This window comes from Rhinoraja longicauda, chromosome 3, assembly GCF_053455715.1.
Source record: "Rhinoraja longicauda isolate Sanriku21f chromosome 3, sRhiLon1.1, whole genome shotgun sequence".
NCBI lineage: Eukaryota > Metazoa > Chordata > Chondrichthyes > Rajiformes > Arhynchobatidae > Rhinoraja > Rhinoraja longicauda.
In genome coordinates, this window is record NC_135955.1 from 89,713,720 (window position 1) to 89,734,193 (window position 20,474).

General features: G+C 45.3%; 1 protein-coding gene across 1 annotated transcript in view; it reads left to right on the forward strand.

Annotated features, from left to right (window-relative positions):
- Positions 1–20,474, forward strand: part of LOC144592269 (ankyrin repeat and death domain-containing protein 1A-like) — a 79,825-nt gene that overhangs the window by 7,536 nt on the left and 51,815 nt on the right. The window contains exon 2 of the mRNA XM_078396797.1: positions 16,327–16,430. Coding sequence (XP_078252923.1) covers positions 16,327–16,430 — 104 coding nt within the window. The remainder of the gene's footprint in view (positions 1–16,326; positions 16,431–20,474) is intronic.

Below are 20,474 nucleotides of genomic sequence, written 5' to 3' on the forward strand. Positions count from 1 at the left end.
CGCATCTAGCCTCTCCAACCCCTTAAGAATTTTATATGTTTCAATAAGATCCCCCCTCAGTCTTCTAAATTCCAGCGAGTATCCAGTCTAGTCTATCCAGTCTTTCTTCATATGAAAGTCCTGCCATCCCAGGGATCAATCTGGTGAACCTTCTCTGTACTCCCTCTAAGGCTAGAATATCTTTCCTCAGATTAGGAGACCAAAACTGTACACAATACTCCAGGTGCGGTCTCACCAAGGCCCTGTACAACTGCAGCAGAACCTCCCTGCTCCTAAACTCAAATCCTCTTGCTATGAATGCCAACATACCATTCGCTTTCTTCACTGCCTGCTGCACCTGCATGCTTGCTTTCAATGACTGGTGCACTATGACACCCAGGTCACGTTGCATCTCCCCTTCTCCCAATCGGTCACCATTCAGGTATTACTCTGCTTTCCTGTTCTTGCCGCCAAAGTGGATAACCTCACATTTATCCACATTATATTGCATCTGCCATGCATTTGCCCACTCGCCTAATCTATCCAAGTCACTCTGCATCCTCCTCGCAGCTAACACTGCCACCCAGCTTCGTGTCATCTGCAAACTTAGAGATGTTGCATTCAATTCCCTCGTTCAAATCATTAATATATATTGTAAATAACTGGGGTCCCAGCACTGAGCCTTGCGGTACCCCACTAGTCACTGCCTGCCATTCCGAAAAGGACCCGTTTATTCCTACTCTTTGCTTCCTGTCTGCCAACCAATTCTCTATCCACCTCAACACTGAACCCCCAATACCGTGTGCTTTAAGTTTGTACCCCAATCTCCTATGTGGGACCTTGTCGAAGGATAAATACATTCAGAACAAAGAATGGTTCCAGCCCGAAATGTCACCTAATCCTTCTCTCCAGAGATGCTGCCTGACCCGCTGAGTTACTCCAGCTTTTTGTGTCTATCTTCGGCCCACAATATTTGTGCCGAACGGGATGCCAAGTTAAATTGATCTCTTCTGCCTGTACATGATCCATATCCCTCTATGTAGACACAAAATGCTGGAGTAACTCAGCGGGACAGAGAAGCAACTCTGGAGAGAAGGAATGGGTGTAGTTTCTGGTCGAGACCTAGCCATATCCCTCTATTCCCTGCACTTCCCTGTGCCTTTCTAAAAGCCTCTCGTGCACCACTATTGTATCTGCAAACATTTAACTAATTGATAAATATTGTGAATTATTGGGCCCCAAACATTGATACTAGTGACACCCAGCCTGTTCAACCGAAAACATAACCCTTTATTCCTTCTCCCTGCTTCCTGTGATAACCAATTTTCCATCTAAGCCAGTGTTTTACCCACTGATCCCAAGGGCTTTAATTCACTCTAACCTCGCATCAAAAGCCTTCAGATAGTCTCCATATAGTCTAAAGGGGTAGTAGGTTATACTAATGTGTAGGTTATACTAGTCTAAAGGTGGGTTCTCAATTTAAAAATGAGGCGGCACAGTGGCGTAGCGGTAGAGTTGCTGCCTTACAGCGCCAGAGACCCGGGTTCAATCCTAACTATGGGGTGCTGTCTGTACAGAGTTTGTACGTTACCCCTTATGATTGTGTGGGTTTTCTCCGGGTGTCCTGGTTTCCTCCCACACTCCAAAGACATACAGGTTTGTAGGTTAATCGGCTTCAGTAACTTTGTGAATGGCCCCTGGTGTGCAGGGGTGATCACTGGTTGGTGCGGACTCAGTGGGCCAACAGGTCTGTTTCCACGCTGTATCTCTGAAGTCTAAAGTCCACCTCATCCACTGGTTCTCCCTTATCTATTATGGGTCTAGGTTTAGGTTTATTATTCTCACATGTGCCAAGGCACAATGAAAACCTTTGTATTGCATGCTATCCAAACTGATCCGAAATGCCATAAAACCAAGTTAAACTCCAGTACAATAGATACTGGAAAGGAGAAGATACAGAGTGCTGGTTACATCCTCATTAAAACTCCACCAGATTTGTTAAGCATGACTTCCATTTTGTAGGCCCATGCTGTTTTTGTTTAATTCCTATGGTTACCATGTTAGTGTGTCCTATAATGTGAGTTTGGCACCCGTGTTTGGCATCATGTAGTTATGAGATTAGGCTGGGCTTGCTTTCTTTAGAAACAAAATTCATACAATGATGAGTAACCAAGACTGGGTGAAGAGGAAGAACTGACTCAGCCAAGGAGTTAACAACAATGTGTCATAGACTTAAGGGAGTAAGTAGGAAGATTAAGGAGTTGGAGAAAACACAGTACTCAAAGTGCGGTGGAGGTCTTAAACTCCAGAGCCCAATAGAGACCGAAACTCCCATTTCAGTCCCAGTCAGAAAAGGTCGGGAGAGCAGGAGTAAGGACGACTGTTGGCTGAAAGCAAGTAAGTGTTAATTGAAGGTAAAAAGTCAGTTTAAAAAGAGCGCCAAAGGGACGCTAGCAGTCAGTCAGTAAAGGTCGGGAGAGCAGGAGCAAGGACGACCATTGGCTGAAAACAAGTAAGTGTTAATTGAAGGTAAAAAGTCAGTTTAAAAAGAGCGCCAAAGGACGCTAGCAGGCAATCAGTCAAGCGCATACGTCCAAGCTCGTCAGGAAGGCAGGATAGAAGTGAGTACGTGGATTGGCTGATCAATTAAATCAGAAGTTTGGTAAATTGGCCAATTAGGCAATTTAGTGACTGATATAAACAGGTCGTGCACAAGGGGTGTGGCCCTGTCTGGGTGCGGTCCTGACGAGGGAAGTGCCCTGTGAGAAAAGTGCGAGTCTGGCTGCGAGTCTTACTGCCCTGTGAGAAAAGTGCGAGTCTTAGTGCCCTGTGAGAAAAGTCCGAGTCTTTGGCTGTGAGTCTTAGTGCCCTGTGAGAAAAGTGCGGGTCTTTGGCTGTGAGTTTTAGTGCCCTGTGAGAAAAGTCCGGGTCTTTGGCTGTGAGTCTTAGTGCCCTGTGAGAAAAGTGCGAGTCTTAGTGCCCTGTGAGAAAAGTGCGGGTCTTTGGCTGTGAGTCTTAGTGCCCTGTGAGAAAACTGCGGATCTTTGGCGGCGAGTCTTTGGCGAGGAGGTTACACTTGTTTTTGAGCCTGATTTGTTTTTAGACAATAAAGTAATGGCCAATTAGTTGGTGCAAGGTGTTTCCTGCAGGATGTGGGAAGGGAGGGACACCGCTCGAGCTTCTGGGAGCTACACCTGCAAGAACTGTGTCCAGGTGCGGCTCCTGAATGGTAGTGTGGTGGAGTTGGAAAAGCAGCTGGATGACCTCAGGGCCATCCAGGAATGCAAAAGTTTCCTGGACAGGACCTACTGTGAGGCTGTCACGCCAAGGGTCCAGGTTGAGCGAAGGTGGGAGACCGTTTCAAGGGGGAGTGAGCGTGGACTCCAGGAGACCCCGGTGGCTGTGCCTATTGCAAACAGGTACACCCTATTGGGAGCTGTCGGGGCAGAAGACGGCTTCCACTCCGAGCGGCGGACAGGTTGGTGGCTCTAATCCAGGAAAGGAGACTCGACCGGGGAGACCGAAGTCAGGAAGAGCCATAGTAGTGGGTGACTCCATTGTCCGAGATACGGACAGTAGATTCTGTGGCGGAAGGCGGGACTTGAGGATGGTCTGTTGTCTCCCTGGTGCCAGGGTTCAAGACATCATGGACCGGCTTCAGAACATTCTAGCGAGGGAAGGCAATCAACAGGAAGTAGTTGTGCACGTGGGCACGAACGACGTCGAGAGGAAGAGGAAGGAGATACTGCAACGTGAATTTAGAGAGTTAGGAAGAAGACTGAGAAGTAGGACGTCGAAGGTGGTTGTCTCTGCCTGTACCTCGTGCTGGTGAGGGCAGGAATAGAGAGATCGGGGATATGAATGTATGGCTGAGGGACTGGTTCAGGGAGCAGCGATTTAGATTTCTAGACCACTGGGATCTCTTCTGGGGTAGGGGTGGCCTGTACAAAAGGGACGGGTTGCACCTTAACAGCAGGGGGACCAACATTCTGGCAGGCAGGTTTGCTGGTGCTACAAGTGTGGGTTTAAACTAAGTAGTGGGGGGGGGAGGGGTGACAAACTGGGAATATGGAGATGGAGTTAAAGGGGAAGCGAATACAGGAGAAATTGCAAAGGACTCTCGAATAAATGGGAAGGGAAGTTCTAGATGGGATAAGAGAGTAAGGTCAGGGCCAATTATGACCGGTGTGAGAGGGGAGGTGAATACCGAAGTTAAAGTATTGTATTTAAATGCGCGAAGTATGAAATATAAAGTGGATGAGCTTGAGGCTCAGTTAGACATTGGCAAGTATCATATCATATATCATATACATACAGCCGGAAACAGGCCTTTTCGGCCCTCCAAGTCCGTGCTGCCCAGTGATCCCCGTACATTAACACTATCCTACACCCACTAGGGACAATTTTTACATTTACCCAGCCAATTAACCTACATACCTGTACGTCTTTGGAGTGTGGGAGGAAACCGAAGATCTCGGAGTAAACCCACGCAGGTCACGGGGAGAACGTACAAACTCCTTACAGTGCAGCACCCGTAGTCAGGATCGAACCTGAGTCGCCGGCGCTGCATTCGCTGTAAAGCAGCAACTCTACCGCTGCGCTACCGTGCCGCCCAAGTATGATGATGTGGGAATCACAGAGACATTGCTACAAGAGGACCAGGGCTCGGAACTGAATATTCAGGGGTACACAACGTATAGAAAAAACAGACAAGTGGGCAGAGGGGGTGGGGTCGCTCTGTTGGTAAGGAACGATATTCACTCCCTTGCAAGGGGTGACATTGAATCAGGAGATGTAGAATCAGTATGGATAGAAATGAGGAATTGTCAGGGTAAAAAGACCCTAATGGGAGTTATCTATAGGCCCCCAAACAGTAGCCTCGACATAGGGTGCAAGTTGAATCAAGAGCTAAATTGGCAAGTTGCAAATGTAATGCTACGGTGGTTATGGGAGATTTCAACATGCAGGTAGACTGGGAAAATCAGGTTAAACCCAAGAAAGAGAGTTTGTGGAGTGCCTCCGAGATGGATTCTTAGAACAACTTGTACTGGAGCCTACCAGGGAGAAGACAATTCTGGATTTAGTGTTGTGCAATGAGCCTGATCTGATAAGGGGACTCGAGGAAAAGAGCCATTAGGATGTAGTGATCACAATATGATAAGTTTTACTCTACAAATTGAGAGGGAGAAGGGAAAATCGGAAGTGTCTGTATTACAGTATAGCAAAGGGGATTACAGAGGCATGGGGCAGGAGCTGGCCAGATTTGACTGGAAGGAGGCCCTAGCAGGGAAGACGGTGGAACAGCAATGGCAGGTATTCCTGGGAACAATGCAGAAGTTGCAGGATCAATTTATCCCAAAGAGGAGGAAAGATTCTAAGGGGAGTAAGAGGCACCCGTGGCTGACAAGGGCAGTCAAGGACAGCATAAAAATAAAAGAGAAGTATATCATAGCAAAGAAGAGCGGGAAGCCAGAGGATGGGGAATCTTTTAAAGAGCAACAGAAGATAACTAAAAAGGCAATACGGGGAGAAAAGATGAGGTATGAGGGTAAGCTAGCCAATAATATAAAGGAGGATAGTAAAAGCTTTTTTAGGTATGTGAAGAGGAAAAAAATAGTCAAGGCAAATGTGGGTCCCTTGAAGTCAGAAACAGGGGAATTTATTATCAGGAACAAGGAAATGGCCGACGAGTTGAACCGGTACTTTGGATCTGTCTTCACTAAGGAAGATACAAACAATCTCCCAGATGTTCTAGTGGCCAGAGATCCGAGGGTGACGGAGGAACTGAAGGAGATTCACATTAGGCAGGAAATGGTGTTGGGTAGACTGATGGGACTGATGGCTGATAAATCCCCAGGGCCTGATGGTCTGCATCCCAGGGTACTTAAGGAGGTGGGTCTAGAAACTGTGGACGCATTGGTGATCATTTTCCAATGTTCTATAGATTCAGGATCAGTTCCTGTGGATTGTAGGGTAGCTAATGTTATCCCACTTTTTAAGAAAGGAGGGAGAGAGAAAACGGGAAATTATAGACCAGTTAGTCTGACATCAGTGGTGGGGAAGATGCTGGAGTCAATTATAAAAGACGAAATTGCGGAGCATTTGGATAGCAGTAACAGGATAGTTCCGAGTCAGCATGGATTTACGAAGGGGAAATCATGCTTGACTAATTTTCTGGAATTTTTTGAGGATGTGACTAGGAAAATTGACAGGGGAGAGCCGGTGGATATAGTGTACCTGGACTTTCAGAAAGCCTTTGATAAGGTCCCACATAGGAGATTAATGGGCAAAATTAGAGCACATGGTATTGGAGGTAGGGTACTGACATGGATAGAAAGTTGGTTGACAGACAGAAAGCAAAGAGTGGGGATAAATGGGTCCCTTTCAGAATGGCAGGCAGTGACTAGTGGGGTACCGCATGGCTCGGTGCTGGGGAATGGGGTTGAGAGGGAGAGATACATCAGCAATAATTGAATGACGGAGTAGACTTGATGGGCCGAATGGCCTAATTCTGCTCCTATCACTTATGAACCTATGAACTTCCCAGTTGTCAATTCATTGTATTATAGGTTAGAGCTTGTCCAGTCCAGTACACCTCCAGGTTTTATTTTTAATATAATAGACAATAGGTGCAGGAGTAGGCCATTCGGCCCTTCGAGCCAGCACCACCATTCAATGTGATCATCACTGATCATTCTCAATCAGTACCCCGTTCCTGCCTTCTCCCCATACCCCCTGACTCCGCTATCCTTAAGAGTTCTATCTAGCTGCAAGCATTAAGAATGTATATTCACAATAATTGTAAAACTCATGCGTACAATCAGTGGGGAAAGAATGGAAAATTATTCACCAAATGCTTGAGTAACTCAATGGAACAGGCTGCTGGTCTGGATAGAAGGAATATGTTGAAAGACTGGAGCGACTAGGCTTGTATACACTGGAATTTAGAAGGATGAGAGGAGATCTTATCAAAACGTATAAGATTATAAAGGGGTTGGACACGTTAGAAGCAGGAAACATGTTCCCAATGTTGGGGAAGTCCAGAACAAGGGGCCACAGTTTAAGAATAAGGGGTAGGCCATTTAGAACTGAGATGAGGAAAAACTTTTTCAGTCAGAGAGTTGTGAATCTGTGGAATTCTCTGCCTCAGAAGGCAGTGGAGGCCAATTCTCTGAATGCATTCAAGAGAGAGCTAGATAGAGCTCTTAAGGATAGCGGAGTCAGGGGGTATGGGGAGAAGGCAGGAACGGGGTACTGATTGAGAATGATCAGCCATGATCACATTGAATGGTGGTGCTGGCTCGAAGGGCCGAATGGCCTCCTCCTGCACCTATTGTCTATTGTCATTTTGAATGTGCATTAATCCAATAACGTACTCTTACTTGCCTTCACTAACACTTAGCCCTCAACCAGCGTAGAATCAGATGTTACCAGGTTTTGTAGCATCATCAAACTGATCAAACAGAAGGATCTCGACCAGAACCGTCACCTATACCTTCTCTCCAGAGATGCTGCCTGTCCCGCTGAGTTACTCCAGCTTTTTGTGTCTATCATCCGTGTAAACCAACATCTGCAGTTCCTTCCTACCCAAACTACCAAGCATAGAGTTCTTTAAAACATCCGAGGATCGTTAAAGCTGCCTTGCAGATGTAGAAACAAGGAACTGCAGATGTTGGTTAATTTTTTTTTTTAAAGTGCTGGAATAACCCGCTGAAGTCACTCCACCACTTTGTGTCTTGAAGGATCTCGACCCGAAACGTCACCCATTCCTTCTCTCCAGAGATGCTGCCTGTCCCGCTGAGTTCCTCCAGCATTTTATGTCTATCTTCGGTGTAAACCAGCATCTGCAGTTCCTTCCTACACTGGAAAATTTTAAGCGCGTGGATATTAACACTGAAATGACACTTGTTTAAATACAAATCAGTTGCTTGTTCACGGTCATGAACTCATGATCCTCTTTCTTGAAGTGCTGATTAAATGTCCATTGACTTGTCCTCCATAGCGGCCTGTGGCAATGAATTCCACAGATTCACCACCTTCTGACTAAAGATTATTTCAGAACATGAACATCATGAGACTAAAGCGTGATATTAGGGCGGCACGGTGGCACAGCGGTAGAGTTGCTGACTTGCAGCGCCAGAGACCCAGGTTCGATCCTGACCACGGGTGCTGTCTGCACAGAGTTTGTACATTTCTCCCCGTGACCTGTGTGGGTTTTCTCTGGGTGCTCCGGTTTCCTCCCACACTCCACAGACATACAGGTTTGTCGGTTAATTGGCTTTGGTAAAAGTGCTGTATCACTAAATTAAACGAAACTAAATACAAATGGACGGGTGACGTTTTGGGTTGGAACGTGAGTTACTCCAGCACTTTGTGATTATTTTCAGTGTATAGGCTGTTCCTTTCTACAAATATACAGTTTTGTAAGAAATAAATCCTTCATAAGCATTCTAAGGTGTTTGTGAGTTTCATTGGTGTTACTAACAAAGCATCCTTTCAAGACCAGAGACTTCTCATAGTAGGATTCTCATAGTTTTAGTTTTAGACGGATTTGTGGTAAATAGTGGGGCCACTATTTGCCACTTCATCTCACTGCTATTTGATGTCTTCTCTTTTCTCTTTTTTTTAGCATGCTTTGTTAACAGGGCACAGAATATCTTATAGACAATAGACAATAGGTGCAGGAGGAGGCCATTCGGCCCTATGAGCCAGCACCGCCATTCAATGTGATCATGGCTGATCATTCTCAATCAGTACCCCGTTCCTGCCTTCTCCCCATACCCCCTGACTCCGCTATCCTTAAGAGCTCTATCTAGCTCTCTCTTGAATGCATTCAGAGAATTGGCCTCCACTGCCTTCTGAGGCAGAGAATTCCACAGATTCACAACTCTCTGACTGAAAAAGGTTTTCCTCATCTCGGTTCTAAATGGCCTACCCCTTATTCTTAAACTGTGGCCCCTTGTTCTGGACTCCCCCAACATTAAAACATAGAAACATAGAAAATAGGTGCAGGAGTAGGCCATTCGGCCCTTCGAGCCTGCACCGCCATTCAATATGATCATGGCTGATCATCCAGCTCAGTAGCCTGTACCTGCCTTCTCTCCATACCCCCTGATCCCTTTAGCAAAAAGGGCCACATCTAACTCCCTCTTAAATATAGCCAATGAACTGGCCTCAACTACCTTCTGTGGCAGAGAATTCCACAGACTCACCACTCTCTGTGTGAAGAAATGTTTTCTCATCTCGGTCCTAAAAGACTTCCCCCTTATCCTTAAGCTGTGACCCCTGGTTCTGGACTCCCCCAACATCAGGAACAATCTTCCCGCATCTAGCCTCTCCAACCCCTTAAGAATTTTAAATGTTTCTATAAGATCCCCCCTCAGTCTTCTAAATTCCAGCGAGTACAAGCCCAGTCTATCCAGTCTTTCCTCATATGAAAGTCCCGCCATCCCAGGGATCAATCTGGTGAACCTTCTCTGTACTCCCTCTAAGGCAAGAACGTCTTTCCTCAGGTTAGGAGACCAAAACTGCACACAATACTCCAGGTGCGGTCTCACCAAGGCCCTGTACAACTGCAGCAGAACCTCCCTGCTCCTAAACTCAAATCCTCTTGCTATGAATGCCAACATACCATTTGCTTTCTTCACTGCCTGCTGCACCTGCATGCTTGCTTTCAATGACTGGTGCACCATGACACCCAGGTCACGTTGCATCTCCCCTTCTCCCAATCGGTCACCATTCAGGTAATACTCTGCTTTCCTGTTCTTGCCGCCAAAGTGGATAACCTCACATTTATTCACATTATATTGCATCTGCCATGCATTTGCCCACTCGCCTAATCTATCCAAGTCACTCTGCAGTCTCCTAGCATCCTCCTCGCAGCTAACACTGCCACCCAGCTTCGTGTCATCCGCAAACGTAGAGATGTTGCATTCAATTCCCTCGTCCAAATCATTAATATACACTGTAAATAACTGGGGTCCCAGCACTGAGCCTTGCGGTACCACACTAGTTACTCCCTGCCATTCCGAAAAGGACCCGTTTATTCCTACTCTTTGCTTCCTGTCCGCCAACCAATTTTCTATCCACCTCAACACTGAACCCTCAATACCGTGTGCCTTAAGTTTGTACACCAATCTCCTATGTAGGACCTTGTCGAAGGCCTTCTGAAAGTCCAGATATAACACATCGACTGGTTCTCCCTTATCCAAACTACTAGTTACATCCTCGAAAAATTCTATAAGATTCGTCAGACATGATTTGCCTTTGGTAAATCCATGCTGACTTTGTCCGATGATTTCACCACTTTCCAAATGTGATGCTATCACATCTTCAATAACTGACTCTAGCATTTTCCCCACTACCGATGTTAGGCTAACTGGTCTATAATTCCCCGTTTTCTCTCTCCCTCCCTTTTTAAAAAGTGGGGTTACATTAGCTACCCTCCAGTCCTCAGGAACTACTTCAGAATCTAAAGAGTTTTGAAAAATTATCACTAATAGACAATAGACAATAGACAATAGGTGCAGGAGTAGGCCATTCAGCCCTTCGAGCCAGCACCGCCATTCAATGCGATCATGGCTGATCACTCTCAATCAGTACCCCGTTCCTGCCTTCTCCCCATACCCCCTCACTCCGCTATCCTTAAGAGCTCTATCCAGCTCTCTCTTGAAAGCATCCAACGAACTGGCCTCCACTGCCTTCTGAGGCAGAGAATTCCACACCTTCACCACTCTCTGACTGAAAAAGTTCTTCCTCATCTCCGTTCTAAATGGCCTACCCCTTATTCTTAAACTGTGGCCCCTTGTTCTGGACTCCCTCAACATTGGGAACATGTTTCCTGCCTCTAATGTGTCCAATCCCCTAATTATCTTATATGTTTCAATAAGATCCCCCCTCATCCTTCTAAATTCCAGTGTATACAAGCCTAATTGCTCCAGCCTTTCAACAAACGACAGTCCCGCCATTCCGGGAATCAACCTAGTGAACCTACGCTGCACGCCCTCAATATCAAGAATATCCTTCCTCAAATTTGGAGACCAAAACTGCACACAGTACTCCAGGTGCGGTCTCACCAGGGCCCGGTACAACTGTAGAAGGACCTCTTTGCTCCTACACTCAACTCCTCTTGTTACGAACGCCAACATTCCATTGGCTTTCTTCACTGCCTGCTGTACCTGCATGCTTCCTTTCAGTGACTGGTGCACTAGGACACCCAGATCTCGTTGAACATCCCCTCTTCCTAACTTGACACCATTCAGATAATAATCTGCCTTTCTATTCTTACTTCCAAAGTGAATAACCTCACACTTATCTACATTAAACTGCATCTGCCATGTATCCGCCCACTCACACAACCTGTCCAAGTCACCCTGCAGCCTTATTGCATCTTCCTCACAATTCACACTACCCCCCAGCTTAGTATCATCTGCAAATTTGCTAATGGTACTTTTAATCCCTTCATCTAAGTCATTAATGTATATCGTAAATAGCTGGGGTCCCAGCACCGAACCTTGCGGTACCCCACTGGTCACTGCCTGCCATTCCGAAAGGGACCCATTTATCCCCACTCTTTGCTTTCTGTCTGTCAACCAATTTTCTATCCATGTCAGTACCCTACCCCCAATACCATGTGCCCTAATTTTGCCCACTAATCTCCTGTGTGGGACCTTGTCGAAGGCTTTCTGAAAGTCGAGGTACACCACATCCACTGACTCTCCCCTGTCAATTTTCCTAGTTACATCCTTAAAAAATTCCAGTAGATTTGTCAAGCATGATTTCCCCTTCGTAAATCCATGCTGACTCGGAATGATCCTGTTACTGCTATCCAAATGCTCAGCAATTTCGTCTTTTATAATTGACTCCAGCATCTTCCCCACCACTGATGTCAGACTAACTGGTCTATAATTACCCGTTTTCTCTCTCCCTCCTTTCTTAAAAAGTGGGATAACATTTGCTATCCTCCAATCCACAGGAACTGATCCTGAATCTATAGAACATTGAAAAATGATCTCCAATGCTTCCACTATTTCTAGAGCCACCTCCTTAAGTACCCTGGGATGCAGACCATCAGGCCCTGGAGTTTTATCAGCCTTCAGTCCCATCAGTCTACCCAAAACCATTTCCTGCCTAATGTGGATTTCCTTCAGTTCCTCCATCACCCTAGGTTCTCCGGCCCCTAGAACATTTGGGAGATTGTGTGTATCCTCCTCAGTAAACACAGATCCAAAGTAACGGTTTAACTCGTCTGCCATTTCTTTGTTCCCCATAATAAATTCCCCTGCTTCTGTCTTCAAGGGACCCACATTTGCCTTGACTATTTTTTTCCTCTTCACGTACCTAAAAAAACTTTTGCTATCCTCCTTTATATTATTGGCTAGTTTACCCTCGTACCTCATCTTTTCTCCCCGTATTGCCTTTTTAGTTAACTTTTGTTGCTCTTTAAAAGAGTCCCAATCCTCTGTCTTCCCACTCTTCTTTGCTATGTTATACTTCCTCTCCTTAATTTTTATGCTGTCCTTGACTTCCCTCGTCAACCACAGGTGTCTCTTACTCCCCTTAGAGTCTTTCCGCCTCTTTGGGATAAATTGATCCTGCAACCTCTGCATTATTCCCAGGAATACCTGCTGTTCTACCGTCTTCCCTGCTAGGGCCTCCTTCCAGTCAATTTTGGCCAGCTCCTGCCTCATGCCTCTGAAATCCCCTTTGCTATACTGTAATACTGACACTTCCGATTTTCCCTTCTGCTTTTCCATTTGCAGAGTAAAACTTATCATGGTGTGATCACTGCCTCCCAATGGCTCTTTTACCTCTAGTCCCCTTATCAGATCAGGATCATTACAAAACACTAAATCCAGAATTGCCTTCTCCCTGGTAGGCCCCAGTACAAGCTGTTCTAAGAATCCATCTCGAAGGCACTCTACAAACTCTCTTTCCTGGGGTCCATTTCCAACCTGATTTTCCCAGTCTACCTGCATGTTGAAATCTCCCATAACCACCGTAGCATTACATTTGTGACACGCCAATTTTATCTCCTGATTCAACTTGCACCCTATGTCGAGGCTACTGTTTGGGGGCCTATAGATAACTCCCATTAGGGTCTTTTTACCCTTACAATTCCTCATTTCTATCCATACTGATTCAACATCTCCTGATTCTATGTCACCCCTTGCAAGGGAATGAATATCATTCCTTACCAGCAGAGCAACCCCACCCCCTCTGCCCACCTGTCTGTCTTTTCTATACGTTGTGTACCCCTGAATATTCAGTTCCCAGCCCTGGTCCTCTTGTAGCCATGTCTCAGTGATCCCTACAACATCATACTTGCCCATGACTAACTGAGCCTCAAGCTCATCCACTTTATCTTTTATACTACGCGCATTTAAGTACAACACTTTAACTTCTGTATTTACCTCCCCTCTCACATCGGTCACAAATGGCCCTGCCCTTAATCTCTTTTCCCCTCTAGAAATTCTGTTCCCATTCTTCTGAGAGTCTTCTGCAATATCTCCTGTATTCCCTTTAACCTCATCTTCATATTCCCAATTTGTTAACCCCTCCCCCCCACTACTTAGTTTAAAGCCACAGGTGTCGCACTAGCAAACCTGCCTGCCAGAATGTTTGTCCCCCTGCTGTTAAGATGTAGCCCGTCCCTTTTGTACAAGTCACCCCTAGCCCAAAAGAGATCCCAGTGGTCCAGAAATCTAAATCCCTGCTCTCTGCACCAGCCCCTCAGCCATAAATTCATACCCTCCACTAATGCATCCACTATTTCTGAGGCTACTTCCTTAAGCACTCTGGGATGCAGCCTATCTGGCCCTGGGGATTTATCTGCCTTTAATCCATTTAATTTACCTAACACCATTTCCCGACTAACATGTTTCCTGCCTCTAACGTGTCCAACCCCTTAATTAATTCCCTATCATCAACATCCCACATCCTGTAAGCCAGCATTAAAGTGGTTTCATAAACATATTGTATTGTTTTTTGAACACTATATTTCAGCAAGTCTCTACTTTTGTTCTATAATTGCAACTGAATCATCCTACCGTAACCAGGAGAGCAGTGCTGAACTACTATCTACTTCATCGGGGACCCTCGGACTATCTTTGATCGGACTTTGCTGGCATTACCTTGCACTAAACGTTATTGTACACTGTAAATGGCTCGATTATAATCATGTATTGTCTTTCCACTGACTGGTTTGCACGCAACAAAAGCTTTTCACTGTTCCTCGGTACATGTGATAATAAACTAAACTGAACTGAACCTAATTGCATTGTGCAATCTACATCCTTTGTGAAGTCCTAGATTTTCATTTTTTCGATTTCTTCTCTTGCAAAATTACAGAAATTTAGATAAGAATGAATAGCCACTGATATAGAGCTTATTAAGTCTGTTGAGGCCGTAGGAGAGCCTTGGGCCAAAATATCACTGCATGCTCCCTGATATGCCCCCTATTTTAAGAACATTGTGTAAGATTCCTGAGAGGCTTACTACATTGTTATGATGGATGGGCTCTGGCTATCCTTTCTTCTATAGTTTTTGCATGCAGTAGAATGTAGCAAACTATAATCTTCTGGGATAGATCAAATTGTAAAATAGTGAGGCTACTAATGTGTTATATAAATAATTGAAAAATTCTAGCAAAGTAATGCAATCAAGAAATCAATATCAGAAATAAAATGATTGTGCTGTGTAAGCCAGAAAATATCTTACGATATGCCACTCAGGAGGAGTAGAATTAGGCCATTCGGCCCATAAGGTCTACTCCGCCACTCAATCATGGCTGATCTATCTCTCCCTTCTAACTCCATTCTCCTGCCTTCTCCTCATAACCCGTACTAATCAAGAATCTATCTATCTCTGCCTTAAAAATATCCACTGACTTGGCCTCCACAGCCTTCTGTGACAAAGAATTCCACAGATTCACCACCCTCTGACTAAAGAAATTCCTCCTCATTCCTCCACACGGCCGGCTGGATCGCCTGGTTGCTAACCATCCAAACTCCACTTCCCATTCCCACACTGACCTTTCTGTCCTGAGCCTCCTCCATTGCCAGAGCGAGGCCACATGCAAACTGGAGGAACAGCACCTCATATATTGGGCAGCTTACAACGCACCAGTACAAACATTGCATTCTCCAATTTTAGGCAGCTAATCTACAAACACCGCTTCCTTCCCCCCCACCCCATCCACCCCCTCTCACCCCCTGCCCCTCCTTCCTCTCACTTCACATTTCACACCTCTCAGTTCTAAACTCCTTATCGCACACTTTTTATCGTTTCATCTTTGGCCTTCGTCCAACCATCTCATCTGCTCATCTAAAGCTCCCTCACCAGTTTCCACCAATCACTAGCCAGGCTTTATCCCGTCCCCACCTCCCTTTCAGCTTTCTCCTCCTCTACGACCATCAGTCTGAAGAAGGGTCCCGACCCAAATCATTGCTCACCATGTTCTCTCTCCCGAGATGCTGCCTGACTTCCTGAATTACCACAGACTTTGTCTTTAAAAAAAAAATGTATATTGTGCTTTCTTTTCCTAAGAATGTTGCTTGCACACCACTCATTTACTTCATGTAAACATATAAATATAAAAGTAACCAGACACAAAAGTAGCCAGACACCTTTGCAACCATTCCTCTGTGGCTTCATATGAAGTCAGCAAATCATAAGAAGTTAAATCCCAGTGTTCTGTCGTTGAATTAATGCTTGAATAATCACTTGAAATATATTTGTGGATATGTCGGAAGGAACTGCTGATGCTGGTTTATACCGAAGATAGAACACAAAATGCTGGAGTAACTCAGTGGGTCAGGCAGCATCTCTGGAGAGAAGGAATAGGCGACGTTTCGGGTCGAGACCCTTCTTTTTGTGGTAGTTTATTTCCTTTGGTTGGAGTCTTGTGAAAAGGGCATGTTTATTGAATGAAGATAATGGCAAAAGTTGTCTATTGGCCACTGTCAGACCTCACTTCCACCAGTGTAGTGATCTGTTACGCCACACACTAGTTGCCTCCCCTATGTTTACGATGGTGAATGTACTTCAGATGTGTCCCAACCTGAAAGCTCACCTTTCCTTGTGTTCCATGGGTTGCTTCCTGACCCGCTGAGTTACTCCCGCACTCTTGGGGGGTTTCTTTTTGGTAAACCAGCATCTGCAGTTCCTTCTGTCTCAGAAATAAGTACAGGAGCTAGCAATCTGGAAGGTGAAATACAACAAAAAAAATCTGCTTTCAGATGTTGCCACAATTCATAAAGAAGTAAACATCTTATTGGTTGGGAAATGTTTAGTAAATAGTATTTAGACAATGATACTGATAACTTAAAGTTTTCCTCTCCAATGCAGTATGGCCACAAGAGAAGATGTTCCATGATGCTGCCAAGAAGGGTGATGTAAATATTTTGATGACGTGCTTGGATCAAAATGTCCAGATTAACACCAGAACTGAGGTAAGTAATGGCTCTGGCCTGATGGAGAACGCCTGTTGTTCCTTAACTTTAACATGACCTCTGGATTCTTATTAGAAATGATTTTCATTTATAAGACAACCAATCTCCCTCCGTTCACTTTAGTTTATTGTCACGTGTACCGAGGTGCAGTGAAAAGCTTTTGTTGTGTGCTAACCAGCTAGTGGAAAGACAATACATGATTACAATCGAGCTATCCACAGTGTACAGATACCTAATAAGGGAATAACGTTTAGTGCAAAGTAAAGCCAGTAAAGTCCGATCAAAGATAGTCCGAAGTGTAAGAAAATAACTGCAGATGCTGGTACAATGACCGAAACATCGCCCATTCCTTCTCTCCTGAGATGCTGCCTGATCTGCTGAGTTACTCCAGCATTTTGTGAATAAAGATAGTCCGAGGTTTCCCCGACAAGGTGGATAGTGGTTCAGGACTATAAGACAATAACTGCAGATGCTGGTACAAATCGAAGGTATTTATTCACAAAATGCTGGAGTAACTCAGCGGGTCAGGCAGCATCTCAGGAGAGAAGGAATGGGTGACGTTTCGGGTCGAGACCCTTCTTCAGACTGCTCTCTGGTTGCGGTAGGATGGTTCAGTTGCCTGACAACAGCTGAGAAGAAACTGTCCCTGAATCTGGTGGTGTGTGTTTTCACACTTCTGATTGGAGAGGGGAGAAGAGGGAGTGGCCGGGGTGCGACTTGTCCTTGATTATGCTGCTGGCCTTGCCGAGGCAGCGTGAGGTATAAACGGAATGGCTGGTTTGTGTGATGGCCAGGGCTGCGTCCACAATTCGTGGCAATTTCGTGCGGTCTTGGATGGAGGTGTTCCCAAACCGAGCTGTGAAATATCCCAATAATGAAGATGCAGAAACTAGAACCTAGCACAAAGAGTGATAGAGTTTACTATTACCCTTCAATTCCACTGCAGGCCCTCGATTACTGTCATTATTACTGCAACATATAATCTGCAGTTTTAAATGTTGTAAATTAAGTAGTCAATAGTTCAATAGTGCATTATTTGTCACATATACAACTGCACAGTGAAATGCTTTTATTTTGCACTAGTGAATAATTTCTTTCAAATCACAACTTGTTTGCAGTTGCCCTTAAAATCTAATCAGGCAGGAGAGAATGCTGATGCTGGAATCTGGAGCGAAAAATAAGCTGATGGAAGAAGACAGGAGGTTTAGCAGCATTTGTTGAGGCAAAGGGATGGTTGACCGATGGTATCCGTTCAAGACCTTGCATAAGGACTGAGAGTATAGAAGGAGGTGGCACGGTGTTGCAACGGTAGAGTTGCTGCCTTGCAGCGCCAGAGATCCGGGTTCCATCCCGACTAAGGGGTGCTTGTCTAACGGAGTTTGTACGTTCTCCCAGTGATCTGCGTGGGTTTTCTCCGAGATCTTTTGGTTTCCTCCCACACTCCAAAGACACACAGGTTTGTGGGTTAATTGGCTTGGTATAAATGTGTAAATGTTTTTTTTTAATGTTCCAAGTGTGTGTAGAGTAATGTTAATGTGCAGGGATCGCTGGTCGGTGCGGGCTCAGTGGGCCGAATGGCCTGTTTCCGCATTGTATCTCTAAACTAAAACTAAACCAAACTAAACTAAAGGATGAGAGCCATACATAGGTAGAACCAGGAGAGGAGGGGGTGCCAAGTGAGGGAGGGAGTGTTAAGACATAGGCCGGCAGATGAAAAGACCATAAGACGTAGGAGCACAATGAGGCCATTCAGCCCATTGAGTCTACTCTGCCATTCAATCATGGCTAATCTATTTTTCCCTCTCAATCCCATTTTCCTGCCTTCTCCTCGTAACGTTTGGCATCCTTAATAATCAAGAATCAATCAATCTCTACATCCTCACTGCCCAGCTATTACCCGTACATTAGCTCTGTTCTACAAACTAGGGACATTTTACAGGGGCAATTTACAGAAGCCAATTAACCTACAAACCTGGAAACATAGAAAATAGGTGCAGAATTAAGCCATTCGGCCCATCGAGCCAGCACCGCTGGACGGAACCGGAGCTCCCAGAGAAAACGCATGCAGGTCACGGGGAGAATGTACTAACTCCATACAGACAGCACCCTTAGTCAGGATTGAACCTGGGTCTCTGGCGCTGTGAGGCAGCAACTCTACCGCTGTGCCACCCTTCTAGTAGTAAACTTGTAGAGTGAAAAGCTTCATCTTCAGAATAGAAGCGGTGGAGATCAATTTACCAACCTACTCGGCTGAAGATGGACACAAAATGCTGGAGTAACCCAGCGGGTCAGGCAGCGAATGCAGCGCCGGAGACCCAGGTTCGAACCCGACTACGGAGTTTATATGTTCTCCCCGTGACCTGTGTGGGTTTTCTCTGAGATCCTCGGTTTCCTCCCACACTCCAAAGACGTCCAGGTTTGTAGGTTAATTAGCTTGGTGTATGTATAAATTGTCCCAAGTGTTGTAGGATAGTGTTAATGTGCGGGGATCGCTGGTCGATGTGGACTCGGTGGCCTGAAGGGCCTGTTTCCATGCCGTATCTCTAAACTAAACTAAATTTGAAATCCAAGCTCTCAATCAACAGCATCAAACTCATGGTCTGCTGAACAGTACTAATCCCCACCCATCAAAGGACGGGTACCATTGATTCATCATATCATATCATATCATATCATATATATACAGCCGGAAACAGGCCTTTTCGGCCCTCCAAGTCCGTGCCGCCCAGCGATCCCCGTACATTAACACTATCCTACACCCACTAGGGACAATTTTTACATTTACCCAGCCAATTAACCTACATACCTGTACGTCATTATTAGCTCAAACAAATCCATTCAGCTTCAAATAACTTTTGATATTAAAATGAGTAGGATTAATCAAATATTATACAGCTTGTATTTTGTGTTGCTTGTCAGCTAAAAGTTAAACAATTTTATGTACTATATATAATTATCTTGTTATAAAGAATTAGGGCTTTATTGCATAACTAGACCAAGTGGACCCGTTGGGCCTAAACCTCTCCTCCCCTCCTCCCCATCCCTCCTCCCCATCCCCCATCCCTTCCCCATCCCTCCACCCCCCCTCCCCCTCCCCCCCACTCCATCCCACTCAACCCACCCTTATCCTCCCCCCTCCCTCCATCCGCCCTCCCTCCCTAGGAGATCGATTTAAACTTTCAAATGTGAATAACGTTAAAAATATAACAACCGATTTCAATTAAACTTCTTCCATTAGCACCAAAGGGACGACGGGGAGTAAGGTGGGCCTAAAATTGTCGCGCTATCGTGTACCGTTTTGGCTGTAGTTCAGGAACAAACAAACAAACAAACGAGAGTTTTAGTATATAGATAGTGCAGAATGCAGTTTCTAGTGGTGGAGTTGTGTGACGTCAGTTCTTGTGCAATGTTGAACTTTATCTCCCATGCATTGATTTAGATATGTAATTAGCAGGCAACATGAGTCAAGCATGGGATAAAAAGATCTGAACAGCACCAACGACCCATATTACTGCCTTGCGCACAATAAAGAATGCAATACTTTGTGCAGAAACTAGGAACTGCAGATGTTGGTTTACGAAAATAGACACAAAGTGCTGGAGTAACTCTGTGGGTCAAGCAGCATCTCTGGAGAACATGGATAGGTGACGTTTCGGGTCCAAAATGTCCCCTACCCATGTTGTCCAGAGATGCTGCCTGGTCCGCAGAGTTACTCCAGCACTTTGTGCAATACTTTGTGTCTTTACATAAGACATGAATAGATTGGATGTGGAGAGGATGTGTCCACGGATGGGAGAGTCTAGGACTAGAGGTCAGAATTAAAGGACGTTCTTTTAGGAAGGAGATTAGGAGGAATTTCTTTAGTCAGAGGGTGGTGAATCTGTGGAATTCTTTGCCACAGAAGGCTGTGGAGGCCAAGTCAGTGGATATATTTAAGGCAGAGATAGATAGACTATTGATTAGTACGGGTGTCAGAGGTTATGGAGAGAAGGCAGGAGAATGGGGTAAGGAGGGAGAGATAGATCAGTCATGATTGAATGGCAG